Consider the following 20,394-nt stretch of genomic DNA (forward strand, 5'->3'; position numbering starts at 1 on the left):
ACGTCGGAGGTCGGTGTCTTATGCCGATCTCTGATCCCCCACCACTCCCCATTGGGGAGACGTGACAGATGATGTGCGGCAGCTCATCCGTCAGCGCCTTCAAATAAATTTTAGTAAATTAAAATTTATTTTATAAAACTTCATTTACGGTTAAGTTATTTTCTTAATAAGTTTATTGTCTTAATCTATTATTTACGAAACTGCAGGATAAATTTGACTTGGATTTGAGTGTTCCACACATCTCCCATGCCGTCAACGACATGATGAAAGAGGGGTTCAAGGATTACCGTAGTAAGTTACACCGGCAGTATAAGTGGTGCATGAGCCATGAGGAGGTCGTACAGTCCGCACCGCTGCACGTGACCAATGAGGACTGGCGGATACTCTGCGACAGGTTTTCGTCTGATTCTTTTCAGGTAATATTTATATATTTATGATATCTTAATGTGATAATTAAATTCGTAATTAATAACAATGTATTATGAATAATGTGTTCAGAAGAGGAGCAAAATAAATTCTGACAACAGAGGAAAGTTAGAAGTGAACCACGTAGCTGGTTCAAAGTCATTTGTACGACTTCGTCACAACATGGTAAGAAAGTATTAGTAATTATTACGTTTATATTTTCTTTCCATGCATTTATATTAATTCTATTATCTTTTCAATTGCGCAGCGAGATTCCGTTACTAGCCAGGAGCCCAGACCAGTAGACTTTTACAAAGGGTCTCATTGTCGGCAAGCGACAGCATCTTGGGTACATCCTATAGCCAGCGAGATTTGGGTAAAGATTCTTACATTGTAAAATTTATTTGCATTAAATTATAATAATGTCATTTATTATGAAAATTCATATGTTTTCATTACAAGAGGAGATGGACACCTTACGTAGTCAGTGTCACACCCCAGACTCGTTACCGGACTCACAAGTAGCCCGATGGCCGGTTCTGGCCGCAACAGCCTCTATAGTACCCCATTCTCGGTTCCTGAGGGAGGTTCTAATCCTGAGATCCTACAAGGAGGATTTCCATAACAGTATAATCATTCCAATACAAGTATACCCAAGATCACAGCAAGTATTCCCGAGAATAACAGAGGGCACACATCACAAAATTCACTAATAATTTGAACTTTTACAATCATTCATAAGGTTCAAAAGGACAAACATGAGATAAAAAGGAAAAGAGAGAAAGGTCGGCAACACTAGAGTCCTCAAATGCTCAGCTCTACTCCACGCTCTGCTGCTACAACGCCTGTCTAGAATCTCCTCCACGCATCAATCGTGCATAAGCTTATAGAAGCTTAGAGGGTGGTGTAGGTGTGTGATAATGGTGCACAGAAGAGTAGTAGGAGATACAAGGAGAGAAGCATGATCAAAGAGAATATCACTAGCCTTACCCAGGCTTACCATGACTATGATGCAAAGAGTACTGGACGCCGTACCAAGGCAATGTATGAAGGGGCTTGAACAGCCAATGCTAATGCGATGCAAGTAATGTCAGTGCTCATATCCAAACCATATGTCAAGTACGTTTCCAATCATAAGGAAATCACCGGGGTCCATTACACTGCTGAATGACTACCGCTCTGCAGACCCCGCACAATCAAACGAGCGTAAGAGACCTCACTACCCGCCTGTGGAAAGCCAATCACCAACAAGGCCTGAAGGTAGCGGACCCATTTACGAGCTGGTCAGACTCAGCCTAGCAATGCCTCCCCACACCAGGCAGGTAAGGCTACACTCCTATCCAACCGACTACACCACAGTGGGAGTTGCGGCCTAACGGTATAAGGTCCTCGTGCGCTCATATATTCCACCCGGTCACAGCGTTGGAGTAGATCCTTAGTACCATGAAAGTTTTGGAAATCTTACCCATGGGCATCCTATGCACCCAGTATGCTCAAGTAATATTTCTGGTGTCCACACATGCGGCCATCCACAAATGTCCCTGTGGAGGTAAGGCCCTGATAAAGCAAGGGCGGTATCATCATGAAATGCGATGCCAATGCATAGTCGCACACACAGATCATGCACAAGTTTTAGGCACTCAATGTGCACAAGGAGAGAAACTCCATCCCTCAATGATCACTATACAATGCAATCAATTCATACAGATGATGCATATGGGTCGCAACGATGTAAGTGTGCTACCTGTGGAATAAGAAATCGTCTGTCCCAAGGAGGGTCACGATCTAGGCACATAGATAGGTATTTTAAGAAGAAGAGAAGTCCTTAAGTGGGAGCCCAGTACTTTGGGATGACCCACAAACTAAGAGAGTCAAAATCCTAAGGAGGAACAATCCTAGCCAGGCCCAAGGTGATCCTTTAACCACCTATAAGGGCCTCTATGGGCCTACCTTAGGGCCACTAAGGAGGACATCCAACCTCAACTGGGTCCCAAAAGGTAGCCTGCCACGTATGCAAAGAAAGGTCCAAGGCACAATTAATCCATGGCCTAGTGGGCCATACACTAAGCCCAAAAATAAAGCCAACCTGGTGGGCCCTTAAGCAAGGTTAGGGCCCAACCATAAGGGTCATAAGTTCACTCATTGTGGTGGGCCTAATGGGCAGCCCATTATCCCAACATAGGAGAAATCCTTAAACTTTTAACACAAGTAAGTTGGGGCTCACATCTCAGCCCAAGTATGGATTTATTATAGTGGGCAAACAAGGGCCCAACTGCTTGAGTATTTGGCCCATAAGGCCCATCACAATGACAAGGTAAATATAGGACCCAAGGGTTCAATGGGCCTATCAAAAGTTCCAGCCCAACCAAGGCTACAAGGCCCATACTTAACTAAGAGACTAGCCCAAGAAGAATCCTATTTGGGATGGGCCTTTAATCATACACTAATTAAGCCCAAAAAAATATAAAATTAAGATGGCAAGATACTGACATAAATCCTCCTCAAATCTAGTGGGCCATATTGGCCTAAAGAACATCTATAGGCAACAGTTATTGGGCTTAATGCCAAATTCCAGCCCACCCAAATTTCTGGGTTGGTTGGAGTTCAACAATAGAAGTATTTCTTAGTATAATTAATTCCTGATGGCTCACGTACATCACTGTAGGCCCCACCAAATGAGAGGGGATATGTAATACATATATCAAATGGGCCAGGCCATTGGAATACAGGCTCAGCGATAGCCTAAGGCAGGGATGTCCCATGTGTAGGCAGCCCTATGGGCCTAGGGTGTCTGGCCCAAAAATCCACCCAATGGGATCTAATTGAATAAAAAGGGAGGGGGGAGTATGATCGATCCCCTAAGGACCCTACATGGATGGGTGGTGAGATATACAACACATCAAGGTGGGCCCACGAAGCAGGCTGGATGCCCCAGCCTGTTCGTCCCTGCCTAGCAGACCACTTCCAACCATACCATGGGAAACTCAAATGTCTTTTAGGTCTGAAATTTTACAGAGTGATACTTCCATAGGTAACCCATACCCCCAAAAAATTTTAATATTTTTGGACACTTGAAAATATTTTAATTTATTTAAATAAAATAGATTGTCCAGAAAATCGGACTGACCTGGACGTCCCAACGTGATGGGCTAGTCCGGCCCTCGCCACAGTGTGCACAGGGGTCCATTGGCCCTGAAATTTGGTAAGTGGGTCCTATGATGGGTGAAAGATATCTCCACAAAATTTCAGAATTTTTATACATATATAAATATTTTAATTTATTGAAAGAAATCAATCTGTCCTTAAAATCGGATTGATCTACACACCGTATTGTAATTGGCCGGTCTAGCCACCACCATGGTGTGTACAAGTGTCCATTGAACCCAAAATTTTGTAGGTAGGTCTTGTCATGGGTGGGACACCTCTCTGAAAAATTTTACACTTTTTAGAGTATTGAAAGTATTTTTAATAATTCATTCAATTTATGGACAGCAATGTTGCAGAATAATTAAAGATTGCTGTCCCCTTTTGGATCACCCAAGGAGTGGGCCTATGCTCATCAAATCAAGGGAAAAATAGAGGGAAGGGTGCCTCCATTATTGTATAAAAAGGTAGGGTCCACATCAGTTGGCCACCTCCCCAAAATCAAATCGCACTGGGGTCTTTCCCTCTTCCACTAACATGGCTGGACGGTCCCATATGTTGGACCGTCCAGGCCCTTAGGCCCAGCCCCTGGACGTCCCAAAAAGGGCTGTATGAGATAGGTTTTCAGCATGTATTAAGGTAGGGTCCTCATACCAATAACCCACCCTTATCTTCTTCAAAACAAGGCAACACATGGGCCCAAACAATTAGCAACATGGCCCTTAAAAAAATCTGGACAGCAAGGTATATAGCTGCCTAGTGCAGTCCACCATTAAAATTCCAGCAAAATAATCTTCATGCACATCAAGATGTGGCCACCTAGATGGGCCACACACATCTGGGACATACTTCCAAATGATCCAAACCTTGCATGTGTGAATGGACAGCAAGGTGGATCTCCACATGTCCAGAAAATGGGACATATAGACGTCCCAACAAGGATGGACGGTTGGATGTGCCTTGCAAATCCGGTGCCCCCCCCCCCCCCCCCCCATGATCAACAATTATTTAGAGAGAATGAATAAAAGAGATAGAGGAAATAAGAGGAGGAGATCGGCCATTCAAGAGGGGTTACGCCACTAAAAACCCCTTATGCACAATGAAGATTCAACTATACAATTGCTCATCTATGGATCTATGCATGCATGAACCTCCATAGTAAAAATCTGAGGTGGAGATGCCATCCCCATCATAAAACAAAGGTCTAGATGACCTTAGGAGGGCTGAGATCATGAGACACATCATGATGGGGTCCATGGAGAATGGCCCCATCATGGATTAACACATGCATGATGGATGGCCAATAGGCACATCCAAAGGGTTAGATGGGATCCCCACCATGGGTTGGTAGGTCCCACTTGTTCCCTACATAAAGAAATAAAAGAAATAAGAGAGAGAAGGGAGGTTAGCATTTGTGAAAACACCCACCTTGAATCTTTAAGCTACCACCAACACTAGGTACTCCAAGCTCCAAGCTTAAAGGTTCAATGGTCAAGATGAGTTTGTGGTGGCTAGATGGAGGAAGAAAGGAAGGGGAAGTTGCTGAAAATTGGGAGAGGGAGGGCTAGAAATTTCACGATGGAAGAGGAAAATGAGAGAATGAAGGAGGAGAGAGAGGAAGGGAAGGTTGTAGGAGAGTCATCATTGCTCTCCCTCCTTGGTTAGAGAAAGAAATCATGACCTATGGTGATACAAACAATGCTTACTAGGGTAGGTTAGGTGTGGGTAGTGTTTAGGATGGGTAGTGTTTATTCCATGGAAATTGTAGTGTGTGTGGGTGGTATGCATAGGAACTTGTGCCTGAGAGTGGTCCATATGCTTTTGTACAAAAAGTGGGCCACATGATGAAATGCTCACAACTTTTGATCTATAAGCCGGATGAACGCACAAGACAGGTCGTTGGAATTGCAATGATGATACGAACGAGATAGCATAGGTCTCGGGCCGATCCGAGTCGGGTCAACGTGACCAGACTCAAGGATGACCGCAAACGCTACCCAAAGGTCGTGAGTTGCCAAAATTTGACCGATAGAACCGCGGGACTAAAATGAACGAAATGCATACTTATACACACATATGCACACATGCGAACTCGGGTCAGGTCTCACAACCCTCCCCACCAATAAAAAAATTTCATCCTCGAAATTAACAAAAATCGGAACAGCAAAATGCATAACACATCATACATATATCAATTATCAATCTCAAGAGAAGGCAATACAAGTAATCAGTCATCAAACAAATGGGGATAACGCTCTCTAATCTCTGCTTCACGTTTCCAAGATGCCTCGACCTCTGAATGATGACCCCATTGCACCTTTACTAAGGGAATGACCTTGGTCCTGAGGACTTGCTCCTTCCGATCAAGAATACGAATCGGCTGCTCAATATAAGAAGCATCCTCACGGACCTCAAGTGGCTGCCAATCAATCACGGGAATAGCATCCGACTCACACTTCCGCAACATAGAAATATGGAACACGTCATGGATCGCAGACAACTCAGGAGGTAAGGCAAGCCTATAGGCCACAGCGCCTATGCGTTTGGTAATCTCAAAAGGTCCAATGAATCTCGGGGCGAGCTTGCCCTTCACACCAAAGCGAACCACGCCTTTCATAGGCGAGACATTGAGATACACCATGTCCCCGACTATGAACTCGAGGGGTTGACCCAACGATCAGCAAAACTCTTCTGCCGGCTCTGAGCTGTGTGCATCCTCTGCCTAATAACATCAATAACCTCTGACGTCTGCTGCACAAGCTCGAGACCTAAGAGATAACGCTCTCCAACCTCGGTCCAACAACTAGGAGATCTGCATGGTCTGCCATAAAGTGCCTCAAAAGGAGCCATGCCGATAGTCGCCTGATAGCTGTTGTTGTACGCGAACTCGGCGAGGCGCATATGCTCATCCCAATTCCCCGTAAAGTCGATCACACTAGCCCTGAGCATATCCTCAAGGATCTGGTTGACCCTTTCGGTCTGCCCATCCGTCTACGGATGATAAGCGGTGCTGAGATGCAAAGTGACCCCCAATGCCTATTGAAAACTCCTTCAAAATTGAGACGTAAACCTGGAGTCTCGGTCTGAAACGATCGAAACTGGGACGCCGTGCAGTCTCACAATCTCCTCAATGAATATCCTCACTAATCAGTCCATAGACCAGGAAGCACGTACTGGAATGAAATGGGCCGACTTCGTCAGACGATCGACGATAACCCAGATGGTATCGTGACTGCATTGAGTCCTCGGCAATCTTGCGATGAAGTCCATCGATACATGCTCCCACTTCCACTTTGGAGCACTCAACGGCTGCAAGGTACCAGGGGGTCTCTGATGATCAGCCTGGACACGCTGGCATGTGTCACACTCGGCCACAAAACTCGCAATCTGGCACTTCATCCCCTGCTAGAAGTACTGCCTCCTCATATCACGATACATCTTCGTGGAGCCCGGGTGGATAGTAAGTCTCGATCAGTGTGCCTCAGTCATCAAATCACGACGCAACTCTGGCACGTCTGGGACACACAATCGGCCTCTGAAGCGTAATCCACCATCGGAACCAATCTGCCAGTCTGACTGCTCTACGGATGCGGCCTCTGCTTGGTACTCCTGAAGTGACTCATCCATCTGCTAAGCCTTGATCACCCTAACCACCAAAGAGGGTTGAATCGACAAGCTCGAAAGCTGAACAATGGAAGACTACAAACCAAACTCAAAGTTAAACTCTGATACATCCTCGAGCATCTGCCACTCAAGCACCATCATCTGTGCCACCAGGCCTCGTGGCTGACGGCTGAATTCGTCTGCCACCACATTTGCCTTGCCCGGGTGGTACTGAAGGTCAAAATCATAATCTTTCAATAACTTCATCCATCGCCTCTGTCGCAGGTTCAACTCGGACTGCGAAAATAGATACTTCAAGCTCTTATGATCTGTGAAGAGCTCGAACCTGACCCCATATAGATAATGCCTCCACACCTTCAGTGCGAAGATGACTGCTGCAAGCTCCAAATCATGAGTGTGGTAGTTCAGCTCATGGACCTTGAGTTGGCGCGAGGCATACGCCACTGGCTTCCCGTGCTGCATCAGTACAGCACCCAAACCAACTCTGGAGGCATTAGTGAAAACAACGAAACCCTCACTCCCATCAGGAAGAATGAGAACAAGAGCGGACGTGAGGCGGTCCTTCAACTCCGTAAATGCCTTCTCGCAAGTATCACTCCAGACGAACTTGACGCCCTTCCGCGTCAACCGAGTTAGCGGTGCTACAATACGGGAGAAACCCTCGATAAATCGTCGGTAATATCCTGCTAGACCAAGGAAGTTGCGAATCTTGGACGCGTTCGTGGGCTGGCCCCACTAATGCACTGCATCAACCTTTGAGGGGTCCACAGCGACACCCTTTCTCATCACCACGTGACCGAGGAACTTCATCTCCTCCTGCCAAAACTCGCACTTCTCTAACTTCGCATACATCTGGTGGGCACGGAGGGTCTCAAGCACAATCTGCAGGTACTCAGCATGGTCCTCTCGGGTCCTCGAATATACAAGAACACCATCAATGAATACCACCACAAACTGATTGAGGAATGGCCGAAAAACCTCGTTCATCAGTTGCATGAATACGGCGGGAGCGTTGGTCAGTCCAAATGACATGACCAGGAACTCAAAGTGACCATAACGTGTCCGGAAAGCTGTCTTCGAAATGTCCTCCTCTCGGACCTGAATCTGATGGTAACCGGAAATCGAGTCTATCTTTGAAAAATACTGTGCACCCTACAACTGATCGAATAAATCATCAATATGGGGAAGCGAGTATCGGTTCTTGATGGTGACTCTATTGAGCTCACGATAATCTACACAGAGTCGCAACGAACTATCCTTCTTCTTCACAAACAATACCGAGACCCCCCAAGGTGAACTACTAGGACGAATGAAACCTAACTCCCGGAGCTCATCCAACTGCTCCTGCAGTTCCCTCAACTCCAACGGTGTCATCCGGTAGAGGGCCTTTGAGATAGGCGCGGTACCGGGCATCAAATCAATCTGGAACTCCACCTGCCAACGCGGCGGTAAACCCGATATCTCCTGAAACACATCCGGGTACTCACAAACAACTGACAGCTGCTCAATACTCTCTGCCACAGAATCCTTAATGACTGAGGCCAAGAAACTAGATAATGGCTCTTCTCTGGGCTCGGCGACAAACTGGAACACTAGCAAGCCTGGAATGTGAAACGTAACCTTCCTCGCAGCACAATCTAAGACGGCACCATACTCTGCAAGCCAGTCCATACCCAGAATCACATCAAAACCTGACATCGGCATCACGAACAGATCGACGGGAAGGAACATCTCGCCTACTAACACCGGGCAAGAAGGACAGCGACGGGTCAACATAATAGACTTCCCCATGGGAGTCGAAACAGTCAAAGCCTCAGACACGGACACCGATGGAATACCAGTCGATCGGCAAAACTGCTCATCCACAAAAGAATGGGAGGCACTAGAATCAAATAAAACATAAGCAATGCAGGAAGAGACAAGAAGAATACCCTCGACAACTCCACCGGTCGATGATTGCGGGTCCTGGCCTGGCGCCTGCTGCGCAGAATAAAAGCGGCCCTGACGTAGTAGGGGAAGCAACCTGGAAGATTGAGGGTCCTGAGTCAGTGCCTGATGAGCTGCTATACACACTGGACCGAGGGATTAAACATATGGATATCCCCTCTGCTGGTGCTGCGGCTGCTGCTGTCTCTACTGCTATTGTCACTGCTGAGGAGGTCTGCCTGGCTGCCTCTGCTACTGAGGAGGAGCCCTAGGAGCAGTGGGTGGAAGTTGAGCTCTCTGCTGCTGCTGAGGAGGACGAGGAGGAGGCAACTGCAGTGGCCTTTGCTGCTGAATGGGGAGAGGGCACTCAAGCCTCCGATGCCCGACCTGTCCACAGCCGAAGCATACACCAGAAAAGGGGCCGGAAGATGAAGCGGCTGGCGGTGCTGATGATGATGAAGAAGCTACTAACTGAACCGCGGGCTATCGAAATCTTGATCTGCCCCTCCTCCTCTGCTGACGGAGCTACCTGGAGCTACTGGCTGGTGCCCTCTTCTTCCGGTCTCCACCAAAACTCTGCTCTCTCGACCTCTGGGTCATAGCCCAGTCCTCCTCATAAACCACTGCCCAATGAACGACCTGGTCAAATGTCTCTAAACAATGCCCTACCACACGACTACGAAGGGCAGGACGTAAACCAGTCACAAAACGACGAGCCCTCATCTTCTCATCGCTGGTGAGATGAGGAGAAAATCTAGATAAGGCCAAGAAATGGGCCTCATACTGAGATACGGTCATATCACCCTGCACTAGGGTCTCAAACTCGATCGCCCGCTGGATCTGAACCTGCCCAGGGAAGAATTTCTGGTCGAAACGGACCACGAACTCCTCCCATGTCCAAGCAAACTAAGGTTCGACCATCCTAGATACGGATGACCACCAGTGACGGGCCTCACCCTGAAGAAGATATGTCGCAAGGGATACTCTCTGACCCGCAGGATACTGAATAGTGTCAAAAATCCTCGCAACCTCATTGCGCCAAGCCTCGGCGGTAGAAGGGTCAGGGTCATCACTAAACCTCGGGGGTTCATACTGTCGGAACTCTCGAGCTATCGCACTAACACACGGTAAGTCAGACTGCCCAGAAACCTCAGCGGTAACAGGCTGACGGGTCTGCAATGCGGTGGCAACAAGATGCATCAACTGCTGGAAATGCTCGGCTCCTATAGGTACTGTCGGAAAGGCAGGGGTGGGACTCGCCTCAGGCGGAGGCACGGGGGTGACTGGCGGAGCAGGAGCCTCAGTAACTGGAACAGTAGGCTGAGGATGGGGAATAGGTGGGGGAACCAGAGCAACTGGAGGAACAGGCTGGATCGGGACCTCTGGAATCGGATCCTCAACAACGGGAGTAGGATGTGCTCGAGTAGGATGAGTACCTCAGGCGCCTCGTCCACGGGCACCACGACCATGGGTGCCACGTCCACGCGGTATCGTCTATAAAATAATGACAACGTAAGGAATTAGGACAATTATAGGGTCAATATGGTGCAAAAGGAAGAATCTCAGGACACTACTTGTCCTATGTTCTTGGCGGACATGTGATGTCATCCTGAGTAATCTCAGAATTACTTGCAATGCTCTGATACCAACTCCTGTCACACCCCAGACTCGGTAACCGGACTCACAAGTAGCCCGATGGCCGGTTCTGGCCTCAACAGCCTCCGTAGTACCCCATTCTTGGCTCCTGAGGCAAGTTTCAATCCTGGGATCCTACAAGGAGGATTTCCATAACAGTATAATCATTCCAATACAAGTATACTCAAGATCACAACAAGTATTCCTGAGAATAACAGAGGGCACACATCACAAAATCCACTAAGAATTTGAACTTTTACAATCATCCATAAGGTCCAAAAGGACATACATGAGATAAAAAGGAAAAGAGAGAAAGGTCGGCAATACTAGAGTCCTCAAATGCTCAGCTCTACTCCACACTCTGCTTCTACGATGCCTGTCTAGAATCTCCTCCATGCATCAATCGTGCATAAGCTTATAGAAGCTTAGAGGGTGGTGTAGGTGTGTGATAATGGTGCACAGAAGAGTAGTAGGAGATACAAGGAGAGAAGCATGATCAAAGAGAATATCACTAGCCTTACCCAGGCTTACCATGAATATGATGCAAAGAGTACTGGACACCATACCAAGGCAATGCATGAAGGGGCTTGTACAGCCAATGCTAATGCGATGTAAGTAATGTCAGTGCTCATATCCAAACCATATGTCAAGTACGTTTCCAATCATAAGGAAATCACCGGGGTCCATTACACTGCTAAATGACTGCCGCTCTGCAGACCTCGCATAGTCAAACGAGCGTAAGAGACCTCACTACCCGCCTGTGGACAGCCAATCACCAACAAGGCCTGAAGGTAGTGGACCCATTTACGAGCTGGTCAGACTCAGCCTAGCAATGTCTCCTCACACCAGGCAGGTATGGTTACACCCCTATCCAACCGACTACACGACAGTGGAAGTCGCGGCCTAATGGTATAAGGCCCTCGTGCGCTCATGTATTCCACCCGGTCACGTCGTTGGAGCAGATCCTTGGTACCATGAAAGTTTTGGAAATCTCACCCATAGGCATCCTATGCACCCAGTATGCTCAAGTAATATTTTTGGTGCCCACACATGCGGCCATCCACAAATGTCCCTATGGAGGCAAGGCCCTGATGAAGCAAGGGCGGTATCATCATGAAATGTGATGCCAATGTATGAGTCGCACACACAGATCATACACAAGTTTTAGGCACTCAATGTGCACAAGGGGAGAAACTCCATCCCTCAATGATCACTATATAATGCAATCAATTCATACAGATGATGCATATGGGTCGCAACGATGTAAGTGTGCTACCTGTGGAATATGGAATCGTCCGCCCCAAGGAGGGTCAAGATCTAGGCACATAGACAGGTATTCTAAGAAGAAGAGAAATCCTCTAGTGGGAGCCCAGTACTTTGGGATGACCCACAAACTAAGAGAGTCAAAATCCTAAGGAGGAACACTCCTGGCCAGGCCCAAGGTGGGCCTTTAACCACCTATAAGGGCCTCTATGGGCCTACCTTAGGGCCACCAAGGAGGACATCCAACCTTAACTGGGTCCCAAAAGGTAGCTTGGTACGTATGCAAAGAAAGGTCCAAGGCACAATCAATCCATGGCCTAGTGGGCCATACACTAAGCCCAAAAACAAAGCCAACCTGGTGGGCCCTTAAGCAAGGTTAGGGCCCAACCATAAGGGTGATAAGTTCACTCATTGTGGTGGGCCTAATGGGTAGCCCATTATCCCAACATATGGGAAATCCTTAAATTTTTAACACAAGTAAGTTGGGCCTCACATCTCGGCCCAAGTATGGATTTATTATAGTGGGCAAATAAGGGCCCAACTACTTGAGTATTTGGCCCATAAGGCCCATCACAATGACAAGGTAAATATAGGACCCAAGGGTTCAATGGGCTTATCAAAAGTTCCAGCCCAACCAAGGCTACAAGGCCCATACTTAACTAAGAGACTAGCCCAAGAAGAATCCTATTTGGGATGGGCCTTTAATCATACACTAATTAAGCCCAAAAAAATATAAAATTAAGATGGCAAGATACTGACATAAATCCTCCTCAAATCTAGTGGGCCATATTGCCCCAAAGAACATCTATAGGCAACAGTTATTGGGCTTAATGCCAAATTCCAGCCCACCCAAATTTCTGGGTTGGTTGGAGTTCAACAATAAAAGTATTTCTTAGTATAATTAATTTCTAATGGCTCACACACATCACTGTAGGCCCCACCATATGAGAGAGGATATGTAATACATATATCAAATGGGCCAGGCCGTTGGAATACAGGCTCAGCGGTAGCCTAAGGCAGGGATGTCCCATGTGTAGGCAGCCCTATGGGCCTGGGGTGTCTGGCCCAAAAATCCCCCCAATGGGCTCTAATTGAATAAAAAGGGGGGGAAGTATGATCGATTCCCTAAGGACCCTATATGGATGGGTGGTGGGATATACAACACATCAAGGTGGGCCCACGAAGCAGGCTAGATGCCCCAGCCTGGGCGTCCCTGCCTAGCAGACCACTTCCAGCCATAGCACGGGCAACTCAAATGTCTTTTGGGTCTGAAATTTTACAGAGTGATACTTCCATAGGTAACCCATACCCCTAAAAAATTTTAAGATTTTTGGACACTTGAAAATATTTTAATTTATTTAAATAAAACAGACTGTCCAGAAAATCGGACTGACCTGGACATCCCAACGTGGTGGGCTAGTCCGGCGCTCGCCACAGTGTGCACAGGGGTCCATTGGCCCTGAAATTTGGTAAGTGGGTCCAAGGATGGGTGAAAGATATCTCCATAAAATTTCATAATTTTTATACATATATAAATATTTTAATTTATTGAAAGAAGTCAATCTGTCCTTAAAATTGGACAGATCTGGACACCGAATTGTAATGGGCCGGTCTAGCCACCACCATGGTGTGTACAGGTGTCCATTGACCCCAAAATTTTGTAGGTAGGTCTTTTCATGGGTGGGCCACCTCTCTGCAAAATTTTACACTTTTTAGAGTATTGAAAGTATTTTTAATAATTCATACAATTTATGGACAGCAATGTTGCAGAATAATTAAAGATTGTTGTCCCCTTTTGGATCACCCAAGGAGTGGGCCTATGCTCATCAAATCAAGGGAAAAATGGAGGGAAGGGTGCCTCCATTATTGTACAAAAGGTAGGGTCCACATCAGTTGGCCACCTCCCCAAAATCAGATCGCACTGTGGTCTTTCCCTCTTCCACCAACATTGCTGGATGGTCCCATATGTTGGACCGTCCAGGCCCTTAGGCCCAGCCCCTGGACGTCCCAAAAAGGGCTGCATGAGATAGGTTTTCAGCATGTATTAAGGTGGGGTCCTCATACCAATAACCCACCCTTATCTTCTTCAAAACAAGGCAACACATGGGCCCAAACAATTAGCAACATGGCCCTTAAAAAAATCTGGACAGCAAGGTATATAGCTGCCTAGTGCAGTCCGCCATTAAAGTTCCAACAAAATAATCTTCATGCACATCAAGATGTGGCCACATAGATGGGCCACACACATCTAGGACATACTCCCAAATGATCCAAACCTTGCATGTGTGAATGGACAGTAAGGTGGATCTCCACATGTCCAGAAAATGGGACATATAGACGTCCCAACAAGGATGGACGGTTGGATGTGCCTTGCACATCAAGTGGGCCCCCCCATGATCAACAATTATTTAGAGAGGAATAAAAGAGATAGAGGAAATAAGAGGAGGAGATCGGCCATTCAAGAGGGGTTACGCCACTAAAAACCTCTTATGCACAAAGAAGATTCAACCATACAATTGCTCATCTATGGATCTATGCATGCATGGACCTCCATAATAAAAATCTGAGGTGGGGATGCCATCCCCACCATAAAACAAAGGTCTAGATGACCTTAGGAGGGCTGAGATCATGAGACACATCATGATGGGGTCCATGGAGAATGGCCCCATCATGGATTAACACATGCATGATGGATGGCCAATAGGTACATCCAAAGGGTTAGATGGGATCCCCGCCATGGGTTGGTGGGTCCCACTTGTTCCCTACATGAAGAAATAAAAGAAATAAGTGAGGGAAAGGAGGTTAGCATTTGTGGAAAACACCCACCTTGAATCTTTAAGCTACCACCAACATTAGGTACTCCAAGCTCCAAGCTTAAAGGTTCAATGGTCAAGATGAGTTTGTGGTGGCTAGATGGAGGAAGAAAGGAAGGGGAAGTTGCTAGAAATTGGGAGAGGGAGGGCTGAAAATTCCACCATGGAAGAGGAAAATGAGAGAATGAAGGAGGAGAGAGAGGAAAGGGAAGGTTGTAGGAGAGTCATCATTACTCTCCCTCCTTGGTTAGAGAAAGAAATCATGACCTATGGTGATACAAACAATGCTTGCTAGGGTAGGTTAGGTGCGGGTAGTGCTTAGGATGGGTAGTGTTTATTCCATGGGAATTGTAGTGTGTGTGGGTGGTGTGCATGGGAACTTGTGCCTGAGAGTGGTCCATGTGCTTTTGTATAAAAAGTGGGCTACATGATGAAATGCTCACAACTTTTAATCTATAAGTCGGATGAACGCACAAGACGCGTCGTTGGAATGCAACAATGATACGAACGGGATAGCATAGGTCTCGGGCTGATTCGAGTCGGGTCAATGTGACCAGACTCAAGGATGACCGCAAATGCTACCCAAAGGTCACGGGTTGCCGAAATTTGACCGGTAGGACCGCGAGACTAAAATGAACGAAATGCATACTCATACACACATATGCACACATGCAAACTCGGATCGGGTCTCACAGTCAGCTTATTCCTGATGGTACTTAGTGGAGTGAGCCAAAGATCCTGAGTCAGGTGCTTTGCACCCGTTCTGAATATGTGGGTGGGTTTAGCCATGGTGCCAAGCTCATGGCACCTGCTAGAGCTGCCTCCAGCCGATCCATCGTTATTGGCGACAGCGCCATACGCCGAGCTGATACCTCAGAGAGAGAGGTTCTGTAGCTACGGGTCATCGTCGATGACATCAAAGATCAGCTGGACAGGCAGAGAGAGGAGCAGGAGAGGAAGATGATGGATCAGCTGGCGAGGCAGAGGGAGGAGCAGGAGAGGAGGATAGAGGAGGAGCTAGCGAGGCAGAGGGAGGAGCAGGAGAGGAGGATGGAGGAGGAGCGGGCGAGGTAGAGGGAGGAGCAGGAGAGGAGGATGGACGATTAGTTGGTGAGGCAGAGGGAGGAACAGGAGAGGAAGAGGAGGATGGAGGAGATGCGAGTGCAGCATGAGCGACGGATAATGGAGATGTTTCAGGTTATCGCTGCACGCTTACCCACCGATGCCCCACCACCTCCACTTCATCTTTGTGATTTTATGTATATTTGTTTACAGTGTTAATTTTATATGTATTTATGCGTGAATGAATGTGATGCGGATAAGATTGTTTGTGTTTGGATGAATGTAGTTTATGTTTGGGTTTGGGTTAATTTAGATGGATGTGAATGTGAATATGATGAAATATATTATATAATAGGTGTATATCAGGATGAATATGATGAAATATATTGTTAACAGGTGTATATCAGGAATTTTGTGTAGAATTTTGAGCTGTATATTTAAAAAAAATGGACTTTTAGCGACGAAAATGTTCGTAGCTAAAAGTTTTGTATTCTTAACAGCGAAAATTTTCGCTGCTAAAAGTCCTGTAAAGTTTTTAATCGACGAATGTTTTCGATGCTAAAGGTGTAACGAATTTTTTGGCAGTGAAAATTTTCGCTGCTAAAAGCCATGTAAAGGTTTTTAGCGACGAAAATTTTCGTCGCTAAAAGTGGAATGAATTTTTAGCAGCGAAAATTTTCGCCGCTAAAAGTATTGTTCAGTTTTTGTAGCAACGAAAATTTTCATCGCTAAAAGTGGAACGATTTTTTGATAGCGAAAATTTTCGTTGCTAAAAGTCTTGGAAATTTTTTAGGAAAGTGCAACGAATTTTTTAGCAGCGAAAATTTTCACCGCTAAAAGTCTTGTATAGTTTTTTTAGTGACGAAAATTTTCGTCGCTAAAAGTGTAACGAATTTTTCTAGCAGCGAAAATTTTCGCTGCTAAAAGTCTTTTACTGGTTTTTTTGCGACGAAAATTTTCGTCGTTAAAAGTGTAATGAATTTTTTTAGCAGCGAAAATTTTCGCTGCTAAAAGTCTTGTACAGGTTTTTTAGCAACGAAAATTTTCGCTGCTAAAAGTCTTATATAGGTTTTTTCGCGACGAAAATTTTCGTCGCTAAAAGTGTAAATTTTTTCGCTGCTAAAAGTCTTGTACAGTTTTTTTAGCGACGAAAATTTTTGTCGCTAAAAAGCTTGCTTTAGCGATGAATTGGATTTTTCGCCGATAAAGTCCTTGTACGTCGGTCTTTTAGCGACGAAAATTTTTGTCGCTAAAAGTGGTATTTCTTATAGTGTCTCCAGATGCCCTAGTCTCTTTTTTGTACCATTTTTTGCACCACCATGGAGAGGCTTGTACTCCACCTCTTCATTGCCAGTGCCTGTTTCAAAAGGGAAAAGGAATTGTAAGTCTTAAATAAATGAAAAAAAATCCTATTTTCCACAAAAAAAAATTCCAAACTCTGCTTACAGCTGGAAATACAGAGTTTTGAAGACCTCTTTTTGCCTGAATCTCCTATAGTTCGGCTGGAAAAAATAAAGATTTTTAGCTACAAAAGTTCAAAATAGAGAAATTTAAGAAAGTAATCTGATCTCTTCCGTTCGAGTTTCTGGAAAATCTCCTCGAACCCCTTTCTCTTCCTCAAAGCTCTACACCTATATCCTCTGATCTCGATTCCTACAACTCAACTATTCATTCCGGTTCTCGAGCACTTTCTCTGTCAATTCCACAATTGCAAGTAGAAAAAAGATGAAGATTACGAGATCCAGTAGGTTGAACAGCATAATGGCAAAAACATCTCGGCTAAGCGAGATTTTCTGATGGAAATGGAGCTTCTAGCAGACTTTCCCCCGAAACTCTTTGTCAACTCCGACCGTAGATCTTCCAATCCAAAATTCAACAAGATTGATAACCCTTTCCCGTTTTCAATTGTAGGAATTCATTCCCCACTATTTGTTGTGGTGTGGTCAACTTGAGCTTTTGATCTGCCTCTTTTTGGATTAATGCCCTAAAACGATCTGAAAAAGTTAAATGTACGGTTGAAGAAGGAAAAGAAAACCAAGAAACCGAAATCACAGACTGAAGGAATGCACATCAAAATCATCAATTACAACAACCAAGAGCGTATGTTAAGGCAAAAGAAGAGAAATTTCAGTGAATTAGATGAGAGAAGACTGATATGAACCTCTGTCTCTTGTTCTGCCTCCATTGGTAGATCGAACAAATAAAAATGCTCAAATCTCCTATAGATCTACTGCCATTTTTCTGCAAACCACTTCAATGCCAATCAAATCTAACTTCAAGCGCCTAAAAAAAGGCCAAAAAATGGATTTCTCGTAAAATGCAATTTCCACAGGAAACCCTCTGCCGAAAGCTTCGACTTCAACTAGATCCGCTCCAAGTCGCATCCAAAACCCTAAGAACCAGCTCTTTTGAATCAAATTTGTCCAAATCCAAGCCAAATCTAAGGGGAAAACCCTCAAATTCGAGCCAAATCTAAGGGGAAAACCCTCAAACGGCAATCACAATGAAAACCCTCAAATCCGAGCCAAATCTAAGGGGAAAACCTCTTTGGAATCCGTCATCCTCTAATGTAGCTTGATCAAACCTTAGATCCAGACCTCTGGCCACCATCTTCTACGGCTGCTCCTAGTCATGACTTCCACCCCTGCTCTGTCGAGAGCAACACACATTGCTTCCACACTTCCTTCAATGCTAGGGTTTTAAAACCCCCTTTTGTCAAACGACGACACTGATCTACCCTTCCGATCTGTGAAAAAGAGAATCACAATGAGAGCCCAATCTGATAGCTGGAGAAATAACTTCCTTTGACAACGATGAGGAGTTCGTGCCCTAGGCAGTGGCCCTCGATCACAAATATTGCGAAAATCCCTGCATAGGGTTTGGAAAATGAAAAAAAAAAAAAGAGATTTAAAGTGCTGGAAAATAGCAAGAGAAAGAGAGATGGCACTCTTTTAGAAACCAAATCAGCCTTTTATTTTAATTACCTTTTTAATCTTTTTTACGTATGGCCTAGGACCGTTTCTAAACCAAAAACTGAGTCGTTTCTGATCATCGATTTTGTGTAGTGCGTGCTTCCTAATTCTGTATATTTCCTAACATTTTTTTAATAGACTTCCCTGCTCTAACACCTGACTTTGTTGTAGCATTGATTCATGGTTCAGGCAACTATACTTGCAACTTCTTATTGGTATCTGTAATGGTCATCTTTGATGCCTTGTTGGAGTGACCTAATGATGCAGGACAATTAACCACTTGCTCTAAAAGCTCAAACTGATAGAGAATGGCGAATGAATCCCTTTATCTCATAACCTAGGCCCCACATCCCATGGGTTAGGACCTCGGCAGAACCCCGCACATGGGTCCCACATCACATGGGTACCACCTCACACGAGCCACCCGCCTCACACGGGCCACCCACCCTGAGTGTGCCCCTGCATCCACAAGTCACTCCACTCGAGCTTGGTGTGAAAATGCCCCTGCATTACCTAACACATTATGATAGTGTCTACTATCATCCTTAGCTTTTATATTTTTAATCTTTTCTAATGATTTTTAATCAATTTTTAGTTTTTCTTGTGGGCATGGCATTTCTACTTAAGTGTTTAATCTAATCTTCATCCATAGCCCAACATGCCACCTCTCTACATGAAGCTCACATGGTGATCTGGTATGTATGGGGCATTTTATTCTCGCATAAGGTAGGTCTCACCATGATGATGACCTTGAACAAAAGTCAGGCCAGTCCACTCATTAAGTTGGCAACCACTCAATGAAAGCAATGAATGTTTTGAAGAAACTTGCCAATAGTCCACTTATTATGGATGCTTGTAACATGCTTGCTAAGTGGGCCTACTCTAATTTTGTTTTGAGTTGGATCATCTGAATGGTGGCCTCCAAGTTTTGCATGGTTTAGATGTCTAACACATGCTAGTTTAGCATGTTAGCTGCATGTGAGGCTAGCAAACCTCCATTATGTGGATGGAAGGAAAAACGACATTAAAATGACACCCAGATTTGCATTAATCATCTGAAATCTGTTCTGCATCCCTATCCATTTACGACACCAGTTTCACAATTCCTCAACTTTTTGATGTGAGGAATTCTCCAGGGCTCTCAATTCATTGCAACCTGTATTGCTCCTAGTTGTATCTGTTCGCTTAGACAGTCCAATTGGTCAATCTAAACTATCCATTAACTCTAGAACACATTTTGTGGACTACCATGCAAAAATCACACTAATAAGATGATCCAAACCATCCTTGATTTGGCCTGGCAGTCCTTAAATGTGCATTGGATCTAAGGAACAGTTTGGATCAACTCATTAGACTATCTAGGTGCCCTAGAGCAACTATGAGCTGATGGGGTTTTCCTCCTCAATTCAGAGGAGAGATTGAGTAACGGGTGAAAAATCGGAGTAATTCACCGCGTTGCTCAACCGGTCAAGTAGTCTGCTTGACCGGTCGTGGGTGATGCTCGACCAGTCGAGTGGAGTTGAGTGGGGCTCGACTCAAAGTCCAGCGAC

At 45.4% G+C, this 20,394-nt stretch overlaps 1 protein-coding gene across 1 annotated transcript; it reads left to right on the top strand.

Annotated features, from left to right (window-relative positions):
- Positions 1–260: 260 nt before the first annotated feature.
- Positions 261–930, top strand: LOC131255019 (uncharacterized). The gene is made up of 4 exons (XM_058255718.1): positions 261–416; positions 499–591; positions 674–754; positions 868–930. Exons 1-4 carry the CDS (start codon positions 261–263, stop codon positions 928–930), a joined length of 393 nt encoding a protein of 130 aa, XP_058111701.1.
- The last annotated feature ends 19,464 nt before the right edge of the window (positions 931–20,394 follow it).

This window comes from Magnolia sinica, chromosome 9 (genome assembly GCF_029962835.1).
Source record: "Magnolia sinica isolate HGM2019 chromosome 9, MsV1, whole genome shotgun sequence".
Classification (NCBI taxonomy): domain Eukaryota; kingdom Viridiplantae; phylum Streptophyta; class Magnoliopsida; order Magnoliales; family Magnoliaceae; genus Magnolia; species Magnolia sinica.

Coding starts and splice junctions, on each gene's coding strand:
- LOC131255019 (XM_058255718.1), top strand. CDS start 261: ATGATGAAAGAGGGGTTCAAGGATTACCGTAGTAAGTTACACCGGCAG. Junction 417..498: donor TTTCGTCTGATTCTTTTCAG/GTAATATTTATA, acceptor TAATGTGTTCAG/AAGAGGAGCAAAATAAATTC. Junction 592..673: donor TACGACTTCGTCACAACATG/GTAAGAAAGTAT, acceptor TCAATTGCGCAG/CGAGATTCCGTTACTAGCCA.